Source organism: Polyodon spathula, chromosome 19, assembly GCF_017654505.1.
Source record: "Polyodon spathula isolate WHYD16114869_AA chromosome 19, ASM1765450v1, whole genome shotgun sequence".
In the NCBI taxonomy this organism is placed as follows: Eukaryota; Metazoa; Chordata; class Actinopteri; order Acipenseriformes; family Polyodontidae; genus Polyodon; species Polyodon spathula.
This window is the reverse complement of record NC_054552.1, coordinates 25,354,343-25,373,398: the sequence shown is the minus strand read 5'-3', so window position 1 is coordinate 25,373,398 and position 19,056 is coordinate 25,354,343. Positions and strand designations below refer to the sequence as shown.

The following is a 19,056-nucleotide window of genomic DNA, read 5'->3' as shown; positions in this document are numbered from 1 at the left end:
CAAAAGTTTGAAAAGCTCAATGATAAATGAACCTTGGGGAGGTTATTGCATTATGTATTTTATTTTGTTTTAAAGTTAATTATATTACATTTGGTTGTGCCTCACTTATTTTACACATTTTATTTTCAGAGGTGTTAAATGTATACCTTATATAAAATAAAAACATTGTATAATGCTAATAAATACAAAATAAAAGCACACTTTTGGGGAAAATTTTCTAAAATGTTGTCTGTTGTGATTTTCTTTTTGTTTTTTTACTATGATAGAAGCACAGTATTTTGTTTAGGTGAGTGTAAAATCATGAAAAATCGGTTTTGCTACAGTATACTAAATTCCCTAAACTACCCATTCAGGTTCATAATTTAAAGCTGCAATGTCTCGCAATCCTGTTCAATTTAACAGTAAAATATGATTCCTCAGGGATACTACACCCTTTCATCATTGTTTGTGTGTTGTTCTGTAGCCAGTCATTGTTGGCTGGCCAGTGGTCTACATTGCTGTAGGTAGTTTTAGCTGCTTTCTGGTCTTAGAACTAAATGGTCTGTGATTACAGGCAGCTGCACAAAGTGTACATGCCAAATGTACGCTCTGTTTTAGCTTAGGGAAGCACAAGAAATTTCCTAACTAATCTTTATAAAACATTTGAGTGTTAACCTATATGTGTTGTTCAGGGGGTGGTACTAGGCCTGTGCGCTCTGTCATCTTCCACCAATTAAATCTATTCTATTTAAATCTTAGTCTCCTCCTCCTAGTTGTCTTGTGTTTTTTCGTTTCCTCCTCCCTCCTCCTCCTCTAGAATCTCAAACCGCCTTTGCATTGGTCTCCTCTGGGGGGTTAGTGATTCCACTTTCTCCAACCCTTTGTTGAGCATCGCTTCATTTACCTCATAGAGGAGGGTTCTCCGTGAATCAGAGGGGACCCCTGGCCAAACCCCTCCTTTAGCATGCATGATCTTTTGTCTGCTTCTCTTTCAGGCTCTGATGCTGCTATTCATGTGAGGGCCCCAAGTGGCGGAACCCCTCTTGTTTGTCGAGTCTCCTCAAAGACGGTGACCCCTCTCCTGTTTGTTGGGTCTCCTTGGCGACGGAACCCCCCTTCTGTTATGTTGGGCTTTTGAAGAAGCGGAACACCCCACTCTGCGTGTTTAACATCTAACTTTATTTTCTTTCCGGTTCGCAAGCCTGTTCTTATGTCGTGTAACCTCAAAGATGCTGCCCTTCTTTGTATGTCGGGTCACCTCGAAGACGATGGCCCCCTCTTCTGTGTGTTGGGTGTCCTCAGCGACGGAACCCCCCTACTGTATATGTTAGGCCATTGAAGAGTCGGAACTTCTTTTATGTGTTAATATTACTAACCAATGTTTTTCTTTCTGGTTCGTAAGCCTCTTCGTTTTTCGGGTCATCTCAGAGAGGGTGACCCCTCTTTGTTTGTTGGGTCGTCTCGGAAACGATGACCCCCCTCTTGTTTGTCGAGTTTCCGCAATGACGGATTCCGTCCTATGTGTAGGGCCTTTGAAGGACAGAGCCTCTCTTTTATGTTATTAGTTACTAACTTTATGTCCTAAAATATCTCAGCAGGTGGCCTTGTTCTGCCCCGTGAAACTAAACCGTTTCAAATAATAAGTTGAATGAACCATGTAATTAGATTCTTGTGAGCCCCCTTTCTGAACTAATCCTGTATTTATTACGGCAATGTAAACGTACCATTTCTGAGTTACCTGAGGGGCAGCTGTATTTTGCATGTCTCTCATAATAATGCACAGGAGCTACCTACTTGAGTTTTAAACCTTACCGAATGCATTGTGGATCCAGAATGTCACAATAATAATTCTGTTCATTCCTTACAGTGTGCAGTATTCATTATCTGTTTGAGTAGAGCAGGTAGCATGTCCATGTGTTAGCTTTAATCCCCCAAGAACAGCATCAGGAGGTTTTACAAACAAGTATTTGTACAAGATGCAATTGAATTGCTCTTGGCAGAAGAAAGCACACGTTTAGCTAGAAGCACAGCACTTTTGGAGAAATGGCAATCTGCCCATCTTGCAGCATTAGTAGATTTCCTTTTTGCTTAGGCCTGGTTTTCGCAAGTTAGGAAAATATCTATCGTTGAGAGCTTGCCTTTGCCTTTGGTTCAGGCACTGTCACGGTTGATATTCAAAACAGATATGCCTGCTTGGTAAAACACAGTGAAAAATGCTTATCTAAAGCTACGATGAAGCATATTAATGGCATCTTCTATCTTGGTTTATCTCTCAGGGCAGATTCTGTATATTGGTAATTTAAAGGTATGACAAAAAAAGAACCAGTGTACACGTATACCTGATTTAGAGTAGTGCTTTTAAGAAGGTTAAAGAGTTCAGAAACCATTGAGGTTACTAAACCCTAAAAATCAACAACTGATGAGTGAAGTGTTTTGCATCAGTCAAAGCCACCTCAGGCATGTCGTACATTGTTTTGGCCCCAAAGTGGAGCATTTTCCTGCTTTGTTTTCCCACCACACTGAAGAAAACTACATTGATCACTTTGGTGACCCCACATTTTTTGCCTAAAGGACAAGAATACTATAGAAAATATGATATGGTCGGGTAAATAACTTTGCTAAATACATGTTGTTAATGTGTGCTGTTCCATCCTCACAATCACAGCATTGTGTGCTGACTAATGCAGTACCTGTATTTTGAAGTGTAATGTGACATTTCAATGTATTTTGCTAAAAGTATATAATACAGCTGTGTCTGTGCAAGAAACCTGCCATTTAAGCCAAAATGCAGCCATTAGATCACGTTTTAAAAATATCTTCATACGCAAACACAGTTGTTCATTCTCTAGTCAATTTTACTATATTGAACAAGTGGTATATTTTGTTGCTGTCATTTTTTAGACAATAATGGAATTGAATGTGTTTTATAGTGTAAATATGGTTTAGAGGTGCTATTGACCCTTTGTAAGTGTTTGTAAAATTCAGCATTGACACATCCTTTAACATGCACTGCAAAATATGTTAATACCGGTATATGTTTCTCTATGCTCACAAGAAGTGGTATTTTTTGAGAGGATGTAGGTAAGCCAAGTTGTTTGTGTGGTTTCGGGTGTGCTTGTTTGACAGTTTATAAATATCACACAGCAACAGCTATTTGCTTGCACCTTTTAAAATGGCGTGAGATTGAAATACAAAGTAAAAGAGTACCGTTATTGTAATTTCTTCACAATGCAATCCGCAGTCTATTGAAGAGGCTATCAAATGATTTTGGCTTGCCTTCTTCAGAACATAGCACACACATATTTAACAAAAAGGAATAAGTAAAGGGGTAACTGGCTCAGTGGGTGAATGCAACGAAGGTCACAAGCCATCTGTGTGCAGTACATTATACCATTAAACAATTCGACATATTACACAAAAACAGGCCAAGAATGAGGCCTGCTCGCAGGAGTCAGCTTCAATCACCTCACATTACGCACTGTTAAAAAAAAAAAGCAAAAACTCAAGATTTAAAAATGATTTATAATAATTGCACACATTAAAAAACAACAATAAAACACTAAAAAAACCAAAATGTTTGTTGCCAATGGGTCTCACTTATTGAAAGAAAGAGTGGCCCCTTGTTGTTTACTGGCTGGTGAGAGTTGTATTTAAACATAAACCTGGAAGCAGACTTTTTCCCAAACTCATGTTTCACCCCCCCCCAGCAACTAAGAGTCAATAGCTACGTCAATAGGAGATGCATTAGCAGACGTATCCCAAGGTCAGATTAACCTCTGTGATAGGTATTTAAATACACATTTAAATAACAGTGGCTGGCTGGGATGAATTACCACAGCTGGCTCACCCTGGGCCCTATAGAAAGATGTTTTAATAGAGCCACTTGCCTTGAAGTGTTTATTTAACTGCCTTTCAGCAATTTGGCTTTCACTTAGTTCTGAGGGGTTGTAATCAGCGACACTGCCTTTAATCAACAAGCTGCTTTTCCCTTTGAGCTGGGCTTGTATAGCACAGAGAAAATTTACTAGGCCTGTAGTGTTTAATGGAAGACTTTTGTTTCCTGTCTTGGGGGATATTCATCTAGATATGTAGGCTACTTATTGTAGTTGAGTAGGTTTTTGTTTTGTGCGTTGTCCACTGCAGAACTTCACTTGCAAGCTTTATTTCATGGTCACTGTATTAACTGTAGCGAACTTTCAAGTGGGTATTTCATGACAACAGCATGCTAATGAAGATGCTCAATCTCCCACGGTTTACTTAACTGCACAAAATCTCAGCGGGTATGAATTAAACTGAATGGATCTTTTAAAAAGCTTAAGTAGTTCTTCAGGGCTTTTCAAATAGATTTCCTTCAAGTTGCATAATCCTCAGTTGAACTCTCCCGGACCTTTCAAGTATCTTGATATTTTTTGGATAACTGCATTGTATCATTGTATGTTGGTCGTTCTGTGTTGTTAACACCAAGTCATACATAATCCTAATCATAATATTTAACATGCTTTTTTTTTTTAATTATTTTTTTTTTTTTTTACAATGTGAGCGCTTAGGATCCCTTTTGTCTCTTTGTTCTCTGACTACCCATTGAAAAGCCCCTATTGTAATACCTTTATAAAAGTTGAATGTGTGTGTTTTGGGTCTTTATATGACGAGCCATTGGGATACAGAGACAGCATTATCACAGCTTTACAAAGTATTTCTGACAGTGGGTCACTCTTATAATTTCAAAATAGTTATTGAACAGTCAAAAGAATAAATGTAATTTAGTTTGAATGTACACAATTATACAGTACCAACATGATTAATTAATTATGCATTTTAAATAATGCTCTTACCATGTTATTCTGCAGCAAAGGCTTGTAAGAGAAATTTCGTGGAAGGAAATCCATCTGTCAGATCTAAACAGTATGATGATGATGGATAGCAGTTACTAGTTAGTTGTTTCAAACAGCTTCTTTTTTTACAGTGTAGCAATCTGCAATGCCTTTTTTACAATTTGCCAGAGTGGGAAATGTAGGCCATGAGTTTCGACAATTCACATTCAATTACACTTGTTTACAATGTATAAAGATACTATAAAATGTTTCAACTTTTTGAAAAAAAAAAAAAAGGAAAAATCAATCGAAGATCCTCTCAAGACAGGTTCAGTGAAATGTTTTGTAAAAACAATGTTTAGGATTACAGGCACAGTTTATAACATTTAAACCTTACCAGCCTTAATTGAAAGTTTTTTTTTTTTTTTTTTTACAAGAAACTTGTGATGTCTAAGCAAAAACAGATAACTCCTAATACAATCATAGCTAGCCATAAGCTTAAGGGGCATTTTGCTTCTTTACTGAGAAATTGCTCTAAGCTGTGCTCTAATCTTTAAATTCACTGAAATGAGGAAAGATAAATAAATATTTTTTCAACTTGAAAGAACCCGTGACCCCAACAGAGCTCTAAGAATGATGTCATGTATTAACGCGTCACTCTGAACACTACTGCCTCTTGTGGATGTAAGAAATTCATCTGTAAGGACTATCCCACGGAACGACTGTGGTATATTCTACATCTGCTAGGGACAGAGTGCAGGGTGCAGATTAATAGCTGACTCTGGTGTACTTGGAGGTTAGACATGTTTCTGACAGCTCTATTGTAAAGCCCAGTTCTCCTGCCACAGAGGTTAGACATGTTTCTGACAGCTCTACTGTGAAGCCCAGTTCTCCTGCCACAGAGGTTAGACATGTTTCTGACAGCTCTACTGTGAAGCCCAGTTCTCCTGCCACAGAGGTTAGACATGTTTCTGACAGCTCTATTGTGAAGCCCAGTTCTCCTACCACAGAGGTTAGACATGTTTCTGACAGCTCTATTGTGAAGCCCAGTTCTCCTGCCACAGAGGTTAGACATGTTTCTGACAGCTCTATTGTGAAGCCCAGTTCTCCTGCCACAGAGGTTAGATATGTTCCTGACAGCTCTATTGTGAAGCCCAGTTCTCCTGCCAGTGTTTTAAGTTCACCATCTGCACGACAGGCAATAGCAACCCATCTGTGTACCATGTTTCCCATTGGAAGCTATGTAGAATAAGCATGGGTCCAGTGACCTGTAACAAAGGAAGTGAATGGGGATTGTAGCAAGCAGACTATGTTAACATGAGTCAAAATGAAAATAGTGTGGAAAACTGCAAATAAGTGGGCAAATGTAATTATGCTAATGGAAAGTGGAAATGTCATTGTTTTATTTAGGAGAAACCTGTGCCAGCTGGTTATTTCTAAATACCCTTATAAAGGATGCTATTAGTTTATGTATCTTGATTTACAGTGGGCTAGGCTTTTAGCACCTGCGTGATTTGGTTACTGGTGACTGATAGTTCCAGGTGTCAGTTTTAAGGTATTTACTCCTGGCCCTGATTGATATCAAGGATTCCAAAACAACAGCTGTGGACCATGTTAGAACAGATAGGATCAGAGACATCAGACCATGAAAACAAAGGAAGGATTCTGTTATCTGACCACAGTCTGTAAAATCTGCTGTCTTGCTGTCCCATCGTGACTGATAACGGCAATATGGAGATCCAGCTTTCCTAATCAGTGGAAACAGGAGCATATTTACACAGAAATGTGCTACATATGGCAGGTTTTTCCTTTATTTGCCCAGATATATCTTGGGAACCGAGGAACCTTTGAGTTGTACATGATAAATCATTATTATGGTTGATCTATGTATCCTTCTTGACACTAAGCATTTATTCTAAATTACTCAGCCTTCCAACATCTTTAGGAACAGTCGCTAAACGGTCTATTTATCTTATCAGACAGTCTTTTGCAGCACATTGCTTTTGTCACAGGCCTGATCCCTAGAGTGCAAGGCTTAGGAAATTTTCTTGGAAATAAAGTTTTCCAGGGAACAGGGTCAACAGTCTTGTGGAATTAGTTTCTTGGTCAGAATTTAAATGCAGGAAACTAAGAATCGTCTTATGTTTATCCAGAGGACTGTCACAGCAAGCTTTCACACGCTGTTCTAAAAGGGGGGGTGGTGGTGGAATGTGCCAAACACTCCCAAATATTGTTTTGGTGCATGTCGTGTTCATGATAATCAGTGGAAGGCTATTAGCCCTGGGTACAGTTAATTACGGAGCCAGCAGGCTTCATGAGAGCTTCCACTAGAAGGGCCTCTCAATGCTGACTGGAACACCACTTCCCTAGTCATTCAGAGACTGTTACTTGTGTCTGCTGCAAGTGTGTAAAAATGTGTGTCTGTTTTGTAATGTGGACCATTTTGGATTTTTCTTTCATTTTCACAGTATTACAGTAAAGTGATCTATATTTACTGAAAATATGACATGTTTAATACAGTTTATATGACTATTTTAAGACAAACAGGAAGCAGTCAAGGATAAAACCAGGGGCTGTTTTTTAAAAAAAAAAATCTAAATCAAAGTGATCCGGATTTTGTAATCCTATATTTTGTGATCTAGATTCCTTTAAAAAAAAAAAAAAAAAAAAAAACAAACAAACAAAAAAAAACAAATTTCATTCAAATATTGCTAATCAGAAAACAGAGATTCATCTAAAATATAAAGTACACTGTATTTCCTTTCTTGCATTGTTTCCATATAAAAAAAGCAGGAATGTGTTTCTTGAAAAGTGAATGTCAAGGGTCAACGTTCCTTGTAACCCCAGGCAACCGGGCTATGAACCATTCCAGTGGTGTTTTTATTGCTTCCCAAAAGGCAATCTAGCCGTGGGACATTGTCTTTTAATGGGGCAGCAAAGAAAGGGTACATTTACAAAGTTTTTAATTAGTTAAATATGTCAGGTATTGTGCCCTCATGCCATTTTAAAAATACTGTTACTGAGGTACAATATTTTATCCATACCATCCCATCACTGCAAGGTATAGACAGGGTGATTCAAACAGCACTGAAAGAATTGACCATTTTGAACAACTTTGTGCAACTATTCTGGTCTACTTACTTTTATAAGGATTCCAAGATGATATACCATGTGATATAGCACAGAATGGGTATGTCCTGTGATAAACCCAACATCATAAGTGAGTCTGCTTGTTTCCACTTAACCAGGCTCAAATGAGTAAGTAGGTTTTGAATAGTAATAGCATTCTGATAAATGAACAATGAGTACAGAAGGCTACACAAAGACCTAACATGGAGCAAATACATTTGCTTTTTTTTTCCAAATAAAGAGGCATACTTTTGGTTCATTGAGGCTTTAAAACTTTAACACGCATCGCTTGTACACTAGCTGGAAATCCAAAGGTCTGCCCTTGTTTTTTTACAACTAAATACGCAAGAGCTTTCTCCCATGTACACAATCCCAAGCCATGGCTGTAACGCTAAATAAATTTGTGAAACAAAGGGTCAATTGTATGTGAAAATGCATTAGCACCTGATAGGTCTGCACAGGTGGAACTGTGACATCTCAATTAAGGTCCATGCATTCTGCATCAGTGCAGCCAGATGAATGAACTGCCCCAGGAACCAACTACCTTTCAATGCCAAATTGAGGAGGTCTGATGCTTGCATATCAGAAAATGCTCTAAACAAAGCAAAATACCACAACACTGAACTGGTAGAAAGTTGTATACATTTCAAACATAACAATATAACACATTTTCTTCCTGATGACAAAGTCTTTTAGAAATGGAAATACATAATTGTAAGGGATCGTTTATTTTAACTGTGTATGCAAAAGGGCATGTGCTGAAGCCAATGAGAAACGCTGTTACCAGCACATCGTGTAGCTTCTTTGAGAGAGTGTTCAGCAAGATGTTGCTTGTACACTTAGTGTATGACATTCACTTATATCAGCTAGCTAGCTAGTATTCTATCTTGGTCAACTGGAGGCCTGTGCAAAGTATCCTGGATGGTGCGTGTGCCAGTGTTACTGGTATAAGAATGTAGTAGACTTATTTTTTAAATCTTTAAATAAATTGTACATTCCAGGACAAAAGTTCCCTTGGTTATTTGGATCATATTCTGTACAGCTTATGGTATAATTACTGCAGGCATGCTGAGTGGGTTTTTCACACGGCTATGAATAAATTCTGAATTGGTGACAGTTACCACAGTGTTTAGTGGTGTGCTGCTCAGTCAAGAGATTCCTCCATGCTTAGCAGCATGCTGCTATCTATCTGCTGGAACACAGCAGTTATTAACATCAGCAGCAGCACATTGAGAACAACCTATCAGTATGCATTTATTATTCCCAAGAGCAGTCCCACAGCACTGTTGTATTTCAGCTGAATGAAATGCATCTCTTCTTTTATTTTCTGTTTCAAGAGATGTCAAACATACAGTGTACGACAGACCTGGGCTTTTCACTGTTGTTGAATGTGTTGACCACAGGACACATTATTACTTGCCACAATCCACAATATCTGGCAGTGCTGATTTTAGTTATATGGTTTGACTCATCTTAAAAGGTGATTGTTGTGAAAGAGCGACATCTAGAGGATTTTTTCGACCTAGCATGCAATATTGTTTTTTGTAATGCGTTTTCTCAGTAGCATAAAGTACAGAAGAGTCTGCGGGTCTAGTGCCTGATAATAATTACTGCAGGTTAAAAAAAAAATAATTAAAAAGTAAGAGAGAAAAACATGACAGAATGCAATCCAGTCACACAGCACGACCTCAATTTCACTGAGCATTTATGGGATTGTTTGGAGAAAGACCAATACATGGTTTCCACGAATACTTCATAATTGTGGTGGCATTCTTCATCATTTTATTTGATATGAATGTATATCGGTTTCCTATGTATGAACGATTATCCAGTGAGTCAAAGCCGTCAAACAGTTTTTTTTTTGTTTGTTTTGTTTGTTTTTCTCACACAGCCCTGAAGACAGGGTGTTGTTTTGTTTTTAACACAAAAAAACATGTAATCCGTTTAATCGTAGTTTCAAATTGTTTTAATATTATTCCTCACCTTGAAATCATTTAAACAGATTATAGGTTTAAACTTAATTTAAAGTTAGGTTAAATAAGGCTTATTTTGTTGCATATGTTTTTACTTTATGGATGCAACAAGAAAGATACAATGATAATGCATATGACTCATCTGTACAAATACGTTTTTAGAATAAATTATATAAATATGTAAATGTAATAACACTTTTTTTAAGAAGGAAAAGGAAATAAGCGCAATATAGAAATATGAATTGTATATAACATCCTATATAAAGTTTGTCATTATTTGTATACTTGATTAAGCTGGAATGAATACAATAAAATAGCTGAATTTGATAAATAGGGAGACTAGCTGTCTATTGCGCGTGTGTGATTAAGGCAGAGAAGACTTTGAAAAGCGGTACACTGTATACTGCGCTTGCCCGGGCATGGGTAAACGATTTTAGAAAATAAGGAAACCGCCCATCTGAACAGGGTAGGTTTGGCTCTTAAAGTTATATATTGCGGAAAAAAGCGAGACAGCAAACTCGGAAAGAAAATAACAACATCGTATTATTGACATCGTCAATAATAACACTATGTAACACAATTTTTGTTCCTGGGTAGTAAGTGTTATTTCCTAATTGCTTATGCCTCAAAAGTATAGAAAATAGCTATTATTCCCCACAAACTTTGCTTTTGTGACCAGGACAGTGATATTTCAAAATATCATTATTTCCAATGGGAAAACGGGCAAATGTGTGTCTTTTCGTTCACATAAAGTCAGAAAAAAACAACATATGAATCCAAATTAACATCGTAAATCTCGAAAAACTACTCACTTCTAAATCTTTTGTAGTAATTTTTGTATTACTTTAGTATAAATACATGTTAATTTAGATTCATATGTTGTTTTTTTCTGACTTTATGTGAACGAAAAGACACACATTTGCCCGTGTTCCCATTGTGATTCTGGTTTAGGTGGTTCAAATGTATCCGGCAAGCATTTCATTTCAATGAAATGTGATGTCCTGATCTGCTACAGTGGAACTGGCCCCTGCAAGTGAAATATGTTGGCGAACTTGACAATCAGGTCATTGGACTTGTTTTAGTTTCTTGGGTATGCTGTAGAGACAGTATGCTGAGTTATTGTCCAAGCACAAGCAGGCGCTGTGGGAGCCAGCAGCGTACTGCTTGTGCTTCTTGAATACAACGAGAGGGCACAGTTTCCATCGGGGGGTCCCCACCAAGAGAAGTGGTGTTCACCATTTATATGCAACATGCAATCAGCCGGCCTGAACAGCACTGGCCTGAAGATTGCACTAGAATTTGAAAAAGCCAAGACCTTGTGAATGTATGTATGGATATATGTTGTTTGTTTTGGAATAATAAAAGTTCACAAGGAAGCATTTAACTGCAGATTCCATGTTTGGGTCTACTCATTCAAGGGCCAGCCTTCCGGCAGCTACACAACATGGTTTCAGAGTCGGATAGCGCCCACTACTGACCCAACTGGAAACTGTCTCGGTATTGCTCCTACTGTTCAGGCCATGCAAAAGTAGCCATCTTGGCCCCAAGCTTCCATCTTCCTTCTGAAGATAGCCCTTTTTTATTCCTTCACCGTCCTATGTGAATTGCACTTAAGCAAAAAACAAACAAACAAAAAACGTGCACAAGTAGCATTTACAAAAAAAATTCTCCAAAGCGGTCAACGTTCTTGTTTACTTTTCAAATGATAACAAAGTTTTAATCAGCCTATCAGTGCGTCTTTACTGCATTTAGGACTTTACTGCATTAGGGTCGCATAAATCAAGTTTTCAGCATTGGATTTAAACATTAGAAATGGACTACAAAAAAAGAGCAAAGTTTATGTAGCAGGTGCTACTGATTTTATTATACTTAATCAACACTATTGACCCATATGCTTCACACATGCTATTGATTTAATGTTATTAATTATTACTGATCGATATGTTTAATAAATGCTACTGCTTAATATATTATATAAATCTACTGAATGATCTGTTTAAGTACCATTGGCCTAATAACAAGTGATCTGCACAATTAACATGTGTGACAGATTTCAAGATCATGAAAACGTGTTGATTAGTTGGTTACATTTACCTTTTAAAAGCAGTGTGTTCCTTCATTATGCAATAGTACACGTTTCCTACGGTAGCTGTCTTCCCGGTTGCCTGTCAGACGTTTGGCGAATTAAGGTTACATTTCCACTCTGCTCAGTGTGATTCTTTTACTTGGAGCATTATTTCTAATTGGAGTTTTATTTTAGTTCCTATATCTGTATGGCGGCAATCAGGTGAATTGAATGTCAACGCGCCTGTGGTAATTTATATTTGTTTATGGGTATGTAGAGGTTGTAGCTCACCCGAGGTTTTTTTTTTTTTTTTTTTTTTTAATTGTATAGTGGTAAATGCCTTTGTGTGTGGAGACGCTGCTAACCTTTGCTTTCTTTTCATAGGACAAGGAGTGCCTTTCACAGTTTTTCTTAGATAGTTTTTATATGGCTACCTAGAGTAACTCTACAAACGTGTGTGACTCTTAATGGCTGCATGAGAATCCTGTGAATACCTTGTACGTACTATTTGTCCATAGCTTATATTGAAACTATACCTTTTGTGGAGTTTTTGTCAGGGTGGTGCACTCTCGATTGCCTGGACAGTGATAGTCACAGGGTATTTTGCTTTAGATTTTGATATTGGGTAGAGCACTGCGCTAAGCAAGCTTATATTGTGTTATTATTGGTTGATTTATGCACTTTTGATAATTTTGTCGTCTAATTTTGTTTATTTTTTTGACACTGAGTTTCTTTTTTTGTGTGTGATTTGTTCATAAGGTGGCCTTATCGCCGTCCTGGCTTTTGGTAGTTGGCTGCCTTCATCAGTCTCTACAATTAAATACTACTGAATTCACTACCATTAAATACTATCTATTTGAACGTTTATATTAAATACTATTGAATTTGCCACCATTAAATACTATCTAGTTGAACCTTTATACTAAATATTATTGCTTTTGCTACAATTAAATAGTCCCTATTTGAAGAGAGTGCTTTGTAATTGTTTTTAACCTGTGTTTGATTCAATTTGGTGTTCCCATTTTATAAATACATTCTGTTTCAAACTGTACCAACCCTTGTATTTTTCATATTTAAAGGGTTGTTTTTAGGAGTTCCCCTCTCCTATATACTAAAAGGGGGGTGGTGCTACATATTTCGGCTGATTGTTTCAAGATATTTCACAAAGAAACTGTACATGCAGATTGAGGTAATTGTTGTGCATATCTTAATGTCTCTGGAGAAAATACGGTCGATCGCTATTTAGCTTCAGCATTGCGTGTTAAACAAAAGGCTAATAGAGGCTGCTGAACAAAATGTAAAATAAACAGCTCTTCAGAAACCAAACTGGAAAGTCAGCCCAGACAAGTATTCCTGTCTGCAAGTTAAATCAGTACAACACGACATAGGACAGCCACCTCACTTCAACCTGCTGCTTACTTTTTTGCAGTTTGGAATTTTAAACCTGAATAGTCAAATTTTTTTGTTTTGACTCTACCAATAAAATCAATTATTGGATGGGACAAATAACATGACGACGAACATGCTGCATACAGTGTCTCAAAAGTATTCACCCCCCCTTGAATTTTTCCATATTTTATTGTTACAACATGGAATCAAAATGGATTTCATTAGGAGTTTTTGCCACTGCACAACACAAAAGTCCATAATGTCAAAGTGAAAAATAAAATCTACAAATTGTTCTAAATTAATTACAAATATAAAACAGAAAATAATTGCATAAGTATTCACCCCCTTTCCTATGACACACCTAAATAAGCTCTGGTACAACCAATTTTCTTTAGAAGTCACATAATTAGTTGAATGGAGTCCACCTGTGTGCAATTAAGATGTTTCACACAATTTCAGGTTAAATACACCTGTCTCTGGGAGGTCCCACAGTTGGTTAGTACATTTCCTAACAAAAACTACATCGTGACAACGAAGGAACATTCAAAGCAAATCCGGAATAAGGTTCTTCAAAATCACCAATCAGGGGTAGGATATAAGAACATTTACAAGGCATTGAATATCCCCTGGAGCACAGTAAAGTTCCATATTAAGAAATGGAGAAAATATGGCACAACTGTGAATTGGTCTAGACCAGGCTGTCCTTGAAAATAGTATCTGGGTGTGAAGGGCACTAGTCAGGGAGGCCACCAAGAGGCCTATGGCAACTCTAAAGAAGTTAGTCTTCCATGGCTGAGCTGGGAGACACTGTGCATATGGAAACAATAGCACAGGTGCTTCACAAAGCTGGCCTGTATGGGAGAGTGGCAAAAAGAAAGACATTGTTGAAAAAAACTTTCATCAAATCTTGGCCAGTGTTTGCCAGAAGGCATATCTGAGACTCTCTGAGACCAAGTGGATGAAGATTCTATGGTCTGATGACACCAAATTAGAGCTTTTTGGCCTCAACGCCAAGTGCTATGTTTGGCGCAAGCCTAACACCGCACATCATCCTGAGAACACCATCTACCGTGAAGCATGGTGGTGGCAGCATCGTGCTATGGGGTTGCTTCTCTGCATCATGACCTGGAAAGCTTGTGAATATAGAGGGCAAAATGGATGCAGCAAAGTACAGAGAAATCCTGGAGGAAAACCTGCTGAAGTCTACAAGAGACCTGGGACTTGGGCAAAGATTAATCTTCCAGCAGACCCCAAACATACAGCCAATGTCACACTTTAGTGGCTTAAAAACAAAAAAGTCAATGTCCTGGAGTGGCCCAGTCAAAACCCGGACCTCAATCCAATTGAGAATATGTGGAAAGAGTTGAAAATTGCTGTTCACCTAAGGTCCCCATCCAGTGGGCAAAGATTGCAGTGTCTGGTAGAGACTTATCCAAATAGACTCATGGCTGTAATTGCTGCCAAAGTTGCCTCTACCATATATTGACTCAAGGGGGTGAATAATTATGCAATCAATTATTTTCTGTTTTGTATTTGTAGATTTTATTTTTCACTTTGACATTATGGACTTTTTTTGTGTTGATCAGTGACAAAAACTCCTAATTAAATCCATTTTGATTCCATGTTATAACACAATAAAATGTGGAAAAGTCCAAGGGGGGTGAATAGTTTTGAGAGCCACTGTACATTGCCTTTAGTAAAGTATGCCAGATGCCCTTGGGTAACTGAGTTTTGTGGCCGTTTCAATTTCCACGTCTGTATAATTTGGCAAAACCTTGCCTTAACTTCCAACCAATTAAGTGGATGCAGTCTCAATGTATGGGCCAGTCAACTGCGGTGGGATGCTGCATGCTTGCCTTTAAAAAATGACAGCACTCTGTTTTAGTAAGGAAGCAAGTATCACTATTTTTAGGCTTTATAGTGTTCTGAAATACTGTCTACTGTTTAAACAGGTCTGCGAAATGTGCACGGAATCCTAATTTTATTCCACAACCTACCTGTGAAAAATATGCCAATTTACCACAATTTAGTTAGACCTCTACTTATAATCCCCGGGTTTGTTCCGCAACCAAAAAGTCCCATTCTGTTTACACCCACACGTAACACAAAACACATACACAAATCCTTTAGTGAGCAAATTAGTACTTGTGGTGCAAAAACAGTTCTTCGTGAAACAAGTGGTGATGTTGTTCAGTTTGGTGCTGGCCTTTGGCGACAGCTCTGGATTGTGTTAGCTGTTTAAGCAACGAACAAACAGGTTTTTAACAAGACATTACAAACAAACAACACTAACGTTTTTCACCGTTCTCCTTTTTAGGTTTTCTCTAACCAATTACAAAAGGAACAGATGGCTTCACTACGTCCCCTTTTTATACCGTCACCCATGATTCCTATGTTAAGAGCGCATCCGCTCGTCCAATCTGTGGATGCCACGCTGTTTCTCGCCCAGGCTACTGAGTTTGTGTACCGTAGCTTCGCCCCCTTTCTAGATGGCCGACTTCTACCTAATACCATTTTTTTCAGCATGTTTTAAACAAAGTGCATGATGATTTTGAAGATACTTACACTGTTATGGTACTGTATACAACATTGGTATGTAACTGGGTAAAACTTTCTATGAGGGGGTATGTGGACTGCTAATGCCCATCTTTCAATCTAAAGCAAAGGTTACTTTTGTGATGCTTGTTTCTTGCAGTGGAGAATATGACTTTTATAACCTCCTTATTATAGGTGGTTTATTTAGTTGTGTGTGACCTGAGTGACAAGAAGTCTTTAAAGGGGAGGAAACGTGTGTGCCTACATTTATAGTGTTAGATGTACCTTTCTTGCTTAATAGTTACCTTAATGCATAGAACAGCAAAAATATAGACCTTTTTAATATCAATTTTATACTGTAACTGAAGACTAGGTGTGTAGGAGAAATACTTAATATAAGACTTGATACAATATCTGAATCTATTTCTTTATAAAGTTTGCTCGACATTTTGTACAGCAGAGGATTTTTTTATTATGGTAATTTATCTAATTATCCTTAAGCGTAACATGCAGGGCGTCTACAATTCTTCAAAACAGACAGAGAAAATGCCATTTTTCTTCCATTTGTTGCTAGCAAATGATTAAATGCAGGGCAGGTTATAATGACCCTGATACAATGTAACTAAGAAGGTCATGAATGCACTTAAAGTTGTTTAAGGAAACAGGTGGTAATGTCACCAAGATTAGAACTGTAATTAGCTTAGTGCCCTGTCTTGCAAAAGAGTACCCGGTGTGCAGGTAGAAACTGATCAGTCTATTTGTGTTATGGTATGAACTAATTGACTAATATAATCTGTATAAGAATATATTTTGCTTTAATTGTTTGCTGTTATATCACTATGCAATAATAGAATGAATGTTAATAAATAAACAGTATAATTTGTTATACTGTAATCAATACTTGTCATTATCTATGCTATTCACTATTAAATCATATAAGGATTAAGATATAAATGCCACAATTCCCTACAATGTCTAAACTACAGGTGATAAACAGATTATATTTTGAAATCCCCTAATTATTGAACCACTGAAGTTCTTTTTTCATAGTAGTCAAATATGTATTTATGAAAAATGAAATTTCAGAACAAACAAGAACAGCATTTAGACCTACCAAGAGAATTACTTTTCAATTTAACAAAACATAAATTAATTTAAAAAAAAAAAAAACTTGCAGTAATAGGTAACAACAACCAATAAATGATCAGAAATGTAAAGCCATACATACCATTATCTCTTATTAGATTTAGGGTAATTTTAAATGGCATGTTGTATAAGTTTCATATTAATAATTACATTTCCATTACCACTTAAATAATAAACTTCTCCCTGTCTTATATAATTCCCAAGTCCCAGTTCAGGTGAATCCTAGTGTCTAGAACTCTTCTCCATAAATAGCCTTGTATCTGAGATGCTCTTCAAGACACTGGATTGCAATGTCATCCACTGCAGGGTCAAATTTATTGGCAAAGAGATGATGTTGTCTGAGCATCCACTGAAGATCCCCAGAGCCATAGATGCAAACTGAATTTCGATGAATCCCAGTACAGCGTGGATAGGGAGCCCCTTTACTGACATCCCCTTCCAAGTATGACCATTTCACTAGCCGGGCAATGGAGTTCATATCTGAGGCTTGGAATTTTTCATTTGGTGGGTTGGAGCCCGGTACCCCAGGCATTCTTTGGAGAGTGGCCCAGAGATGCTCATCAGGGCTGTAGGTGTCCTTTTCCCATTCAATAAGTTTCTGTGCTTCAGGGTTTTCAAACAGGTACTCCACAAACTCCCTGGAGACAACAAAGTAAGCATTGCCTGAGAACATTGGGGAGCTAATAGGAGGTGGGCTCTTCTTTGTATCAGTCCTGCCTATGGAATCCGTGACCTCGTAATGGTACATCCAACGGGTTTTCTTATGCTCTGAGCTAGTTTCAGACTCTAAGCTGTTCTTGCCGTTCAGCACTTTGAGGGATCGGACTATCTCAGCATTGGTCTTGATTGGAAAGTCAGTCCCGCAGGTGTTCAGAAGATACCTCCATTGGACACCTCCTGCAAGAAGATCCTTCATACAGTTCAGATCAGCCTGCACCCGTGACCAAGAAGCATAGACCACTTTCTCCAGCTTAGTGGCCACAAAGACATTTGGCAAGCAGGACACGATGGCTCTCACAGCCTTGGTGAAGTTCTCTGGAGACTTCTTGTCTACATGGACACAGTAAACATTCTGGGGATTGTAAATGGCCCTCAGAAGCCTTTCAAACATCTCGATTTTCTCATGCACCACAAGGGAGTAGGCGATTGGGAAGTCTCTTTCCTCCTGGCTGAGTGGGAAGGTAAGGAATCTTCTGTTTTTTACAAAGGCAGGACAATCCACAGTCATGTCCAAATAGTCATTCTCAGTTAAAGGCTTTTTCTTATTTGCAATAAGTAATTGACTCAAGAGTGCCTGCTCGATGGCTTCCACGTCCCCTTTGATGATTCGGGAGCAGTTACTGAGAAAATCCTGATTCTTTCCACTGAGTAGATGAACTGATCTCTTTGAGATGTCAGCGGGCTTGCAGGACTGCCTCCCAGATTGCAGCAGCAGGACCATGAATAAAAAGACCAATATGAATAAATAAGACTTACTAAAAAATGCTTTAGTGATCCATTTTGTACAAGACGGTGCTATTCTATGAAATTTCATATTATAATGAATCAATCCAATACTGTACATACAAATTACAATATATATATATATTTAGCTAAATTGAAGTCTACCGTAAACCAATGCTCTTTCCAGGCACAGGTGCATTGACTGAATTCCTTTGGGGTGTGATGCTTGATTTAAGTTACTCCAACAAGGAAGTTTTTTCTTCTTATTATTATGCTAAATGATGCATCATAGAGAGCCTAATTTGAATACAGTACAGGATCAGAACAGAATCATTGGTTCAGTAAATTGTAAATAGGCTATCCGTGTGCTTTTCTGTACATCAAACATACCAAATCAAGTGTTCAGTATTTAACTATATTTACTTATCAGCATGTATGAAACAGTATGTAATAAGAAAGTGTTCTACTCGTCTATTTTATTTTGCGTACATCCATATTATATCCAACACTACACTATTTTTAATCATAAACAAACAGGTTTAATCACTAACCCTATGGAGGTCAAGAAGAGCTACTTCCTTGTAGT

At 37.8% G+C, this 19,056-nt stretch overlaps 1 protein-coding gene across 1 annotated transcript; it reads right to left on the bottom strand.

The window, feature by feature from the left end:
- Positions 1–17,069: 17,069 nt before the first annotated feature.
- Positions 17,070–18,696, bottom strand: LOC121294486 (beta-1,3-galactosyl-O-glycosyl-glycoprotein beta-1,6-N-acetylglucosaminyltransferase 3-like). Its single transcript, XM_041218227.1, has one exon. The coding sequence runs from the start codon at positions 18,589–18,591 to the stop codon at positions 17,257–17,259; it is 1,335 nt and encodes a 444-aa protein (XP_041074161.1). The 5' UTR covers positions 18,592–18,696; the 3' UTR covers positions 17,070–17,256.
- Positions 18,697–19,056: the final 360 nt, after the last annotated feature.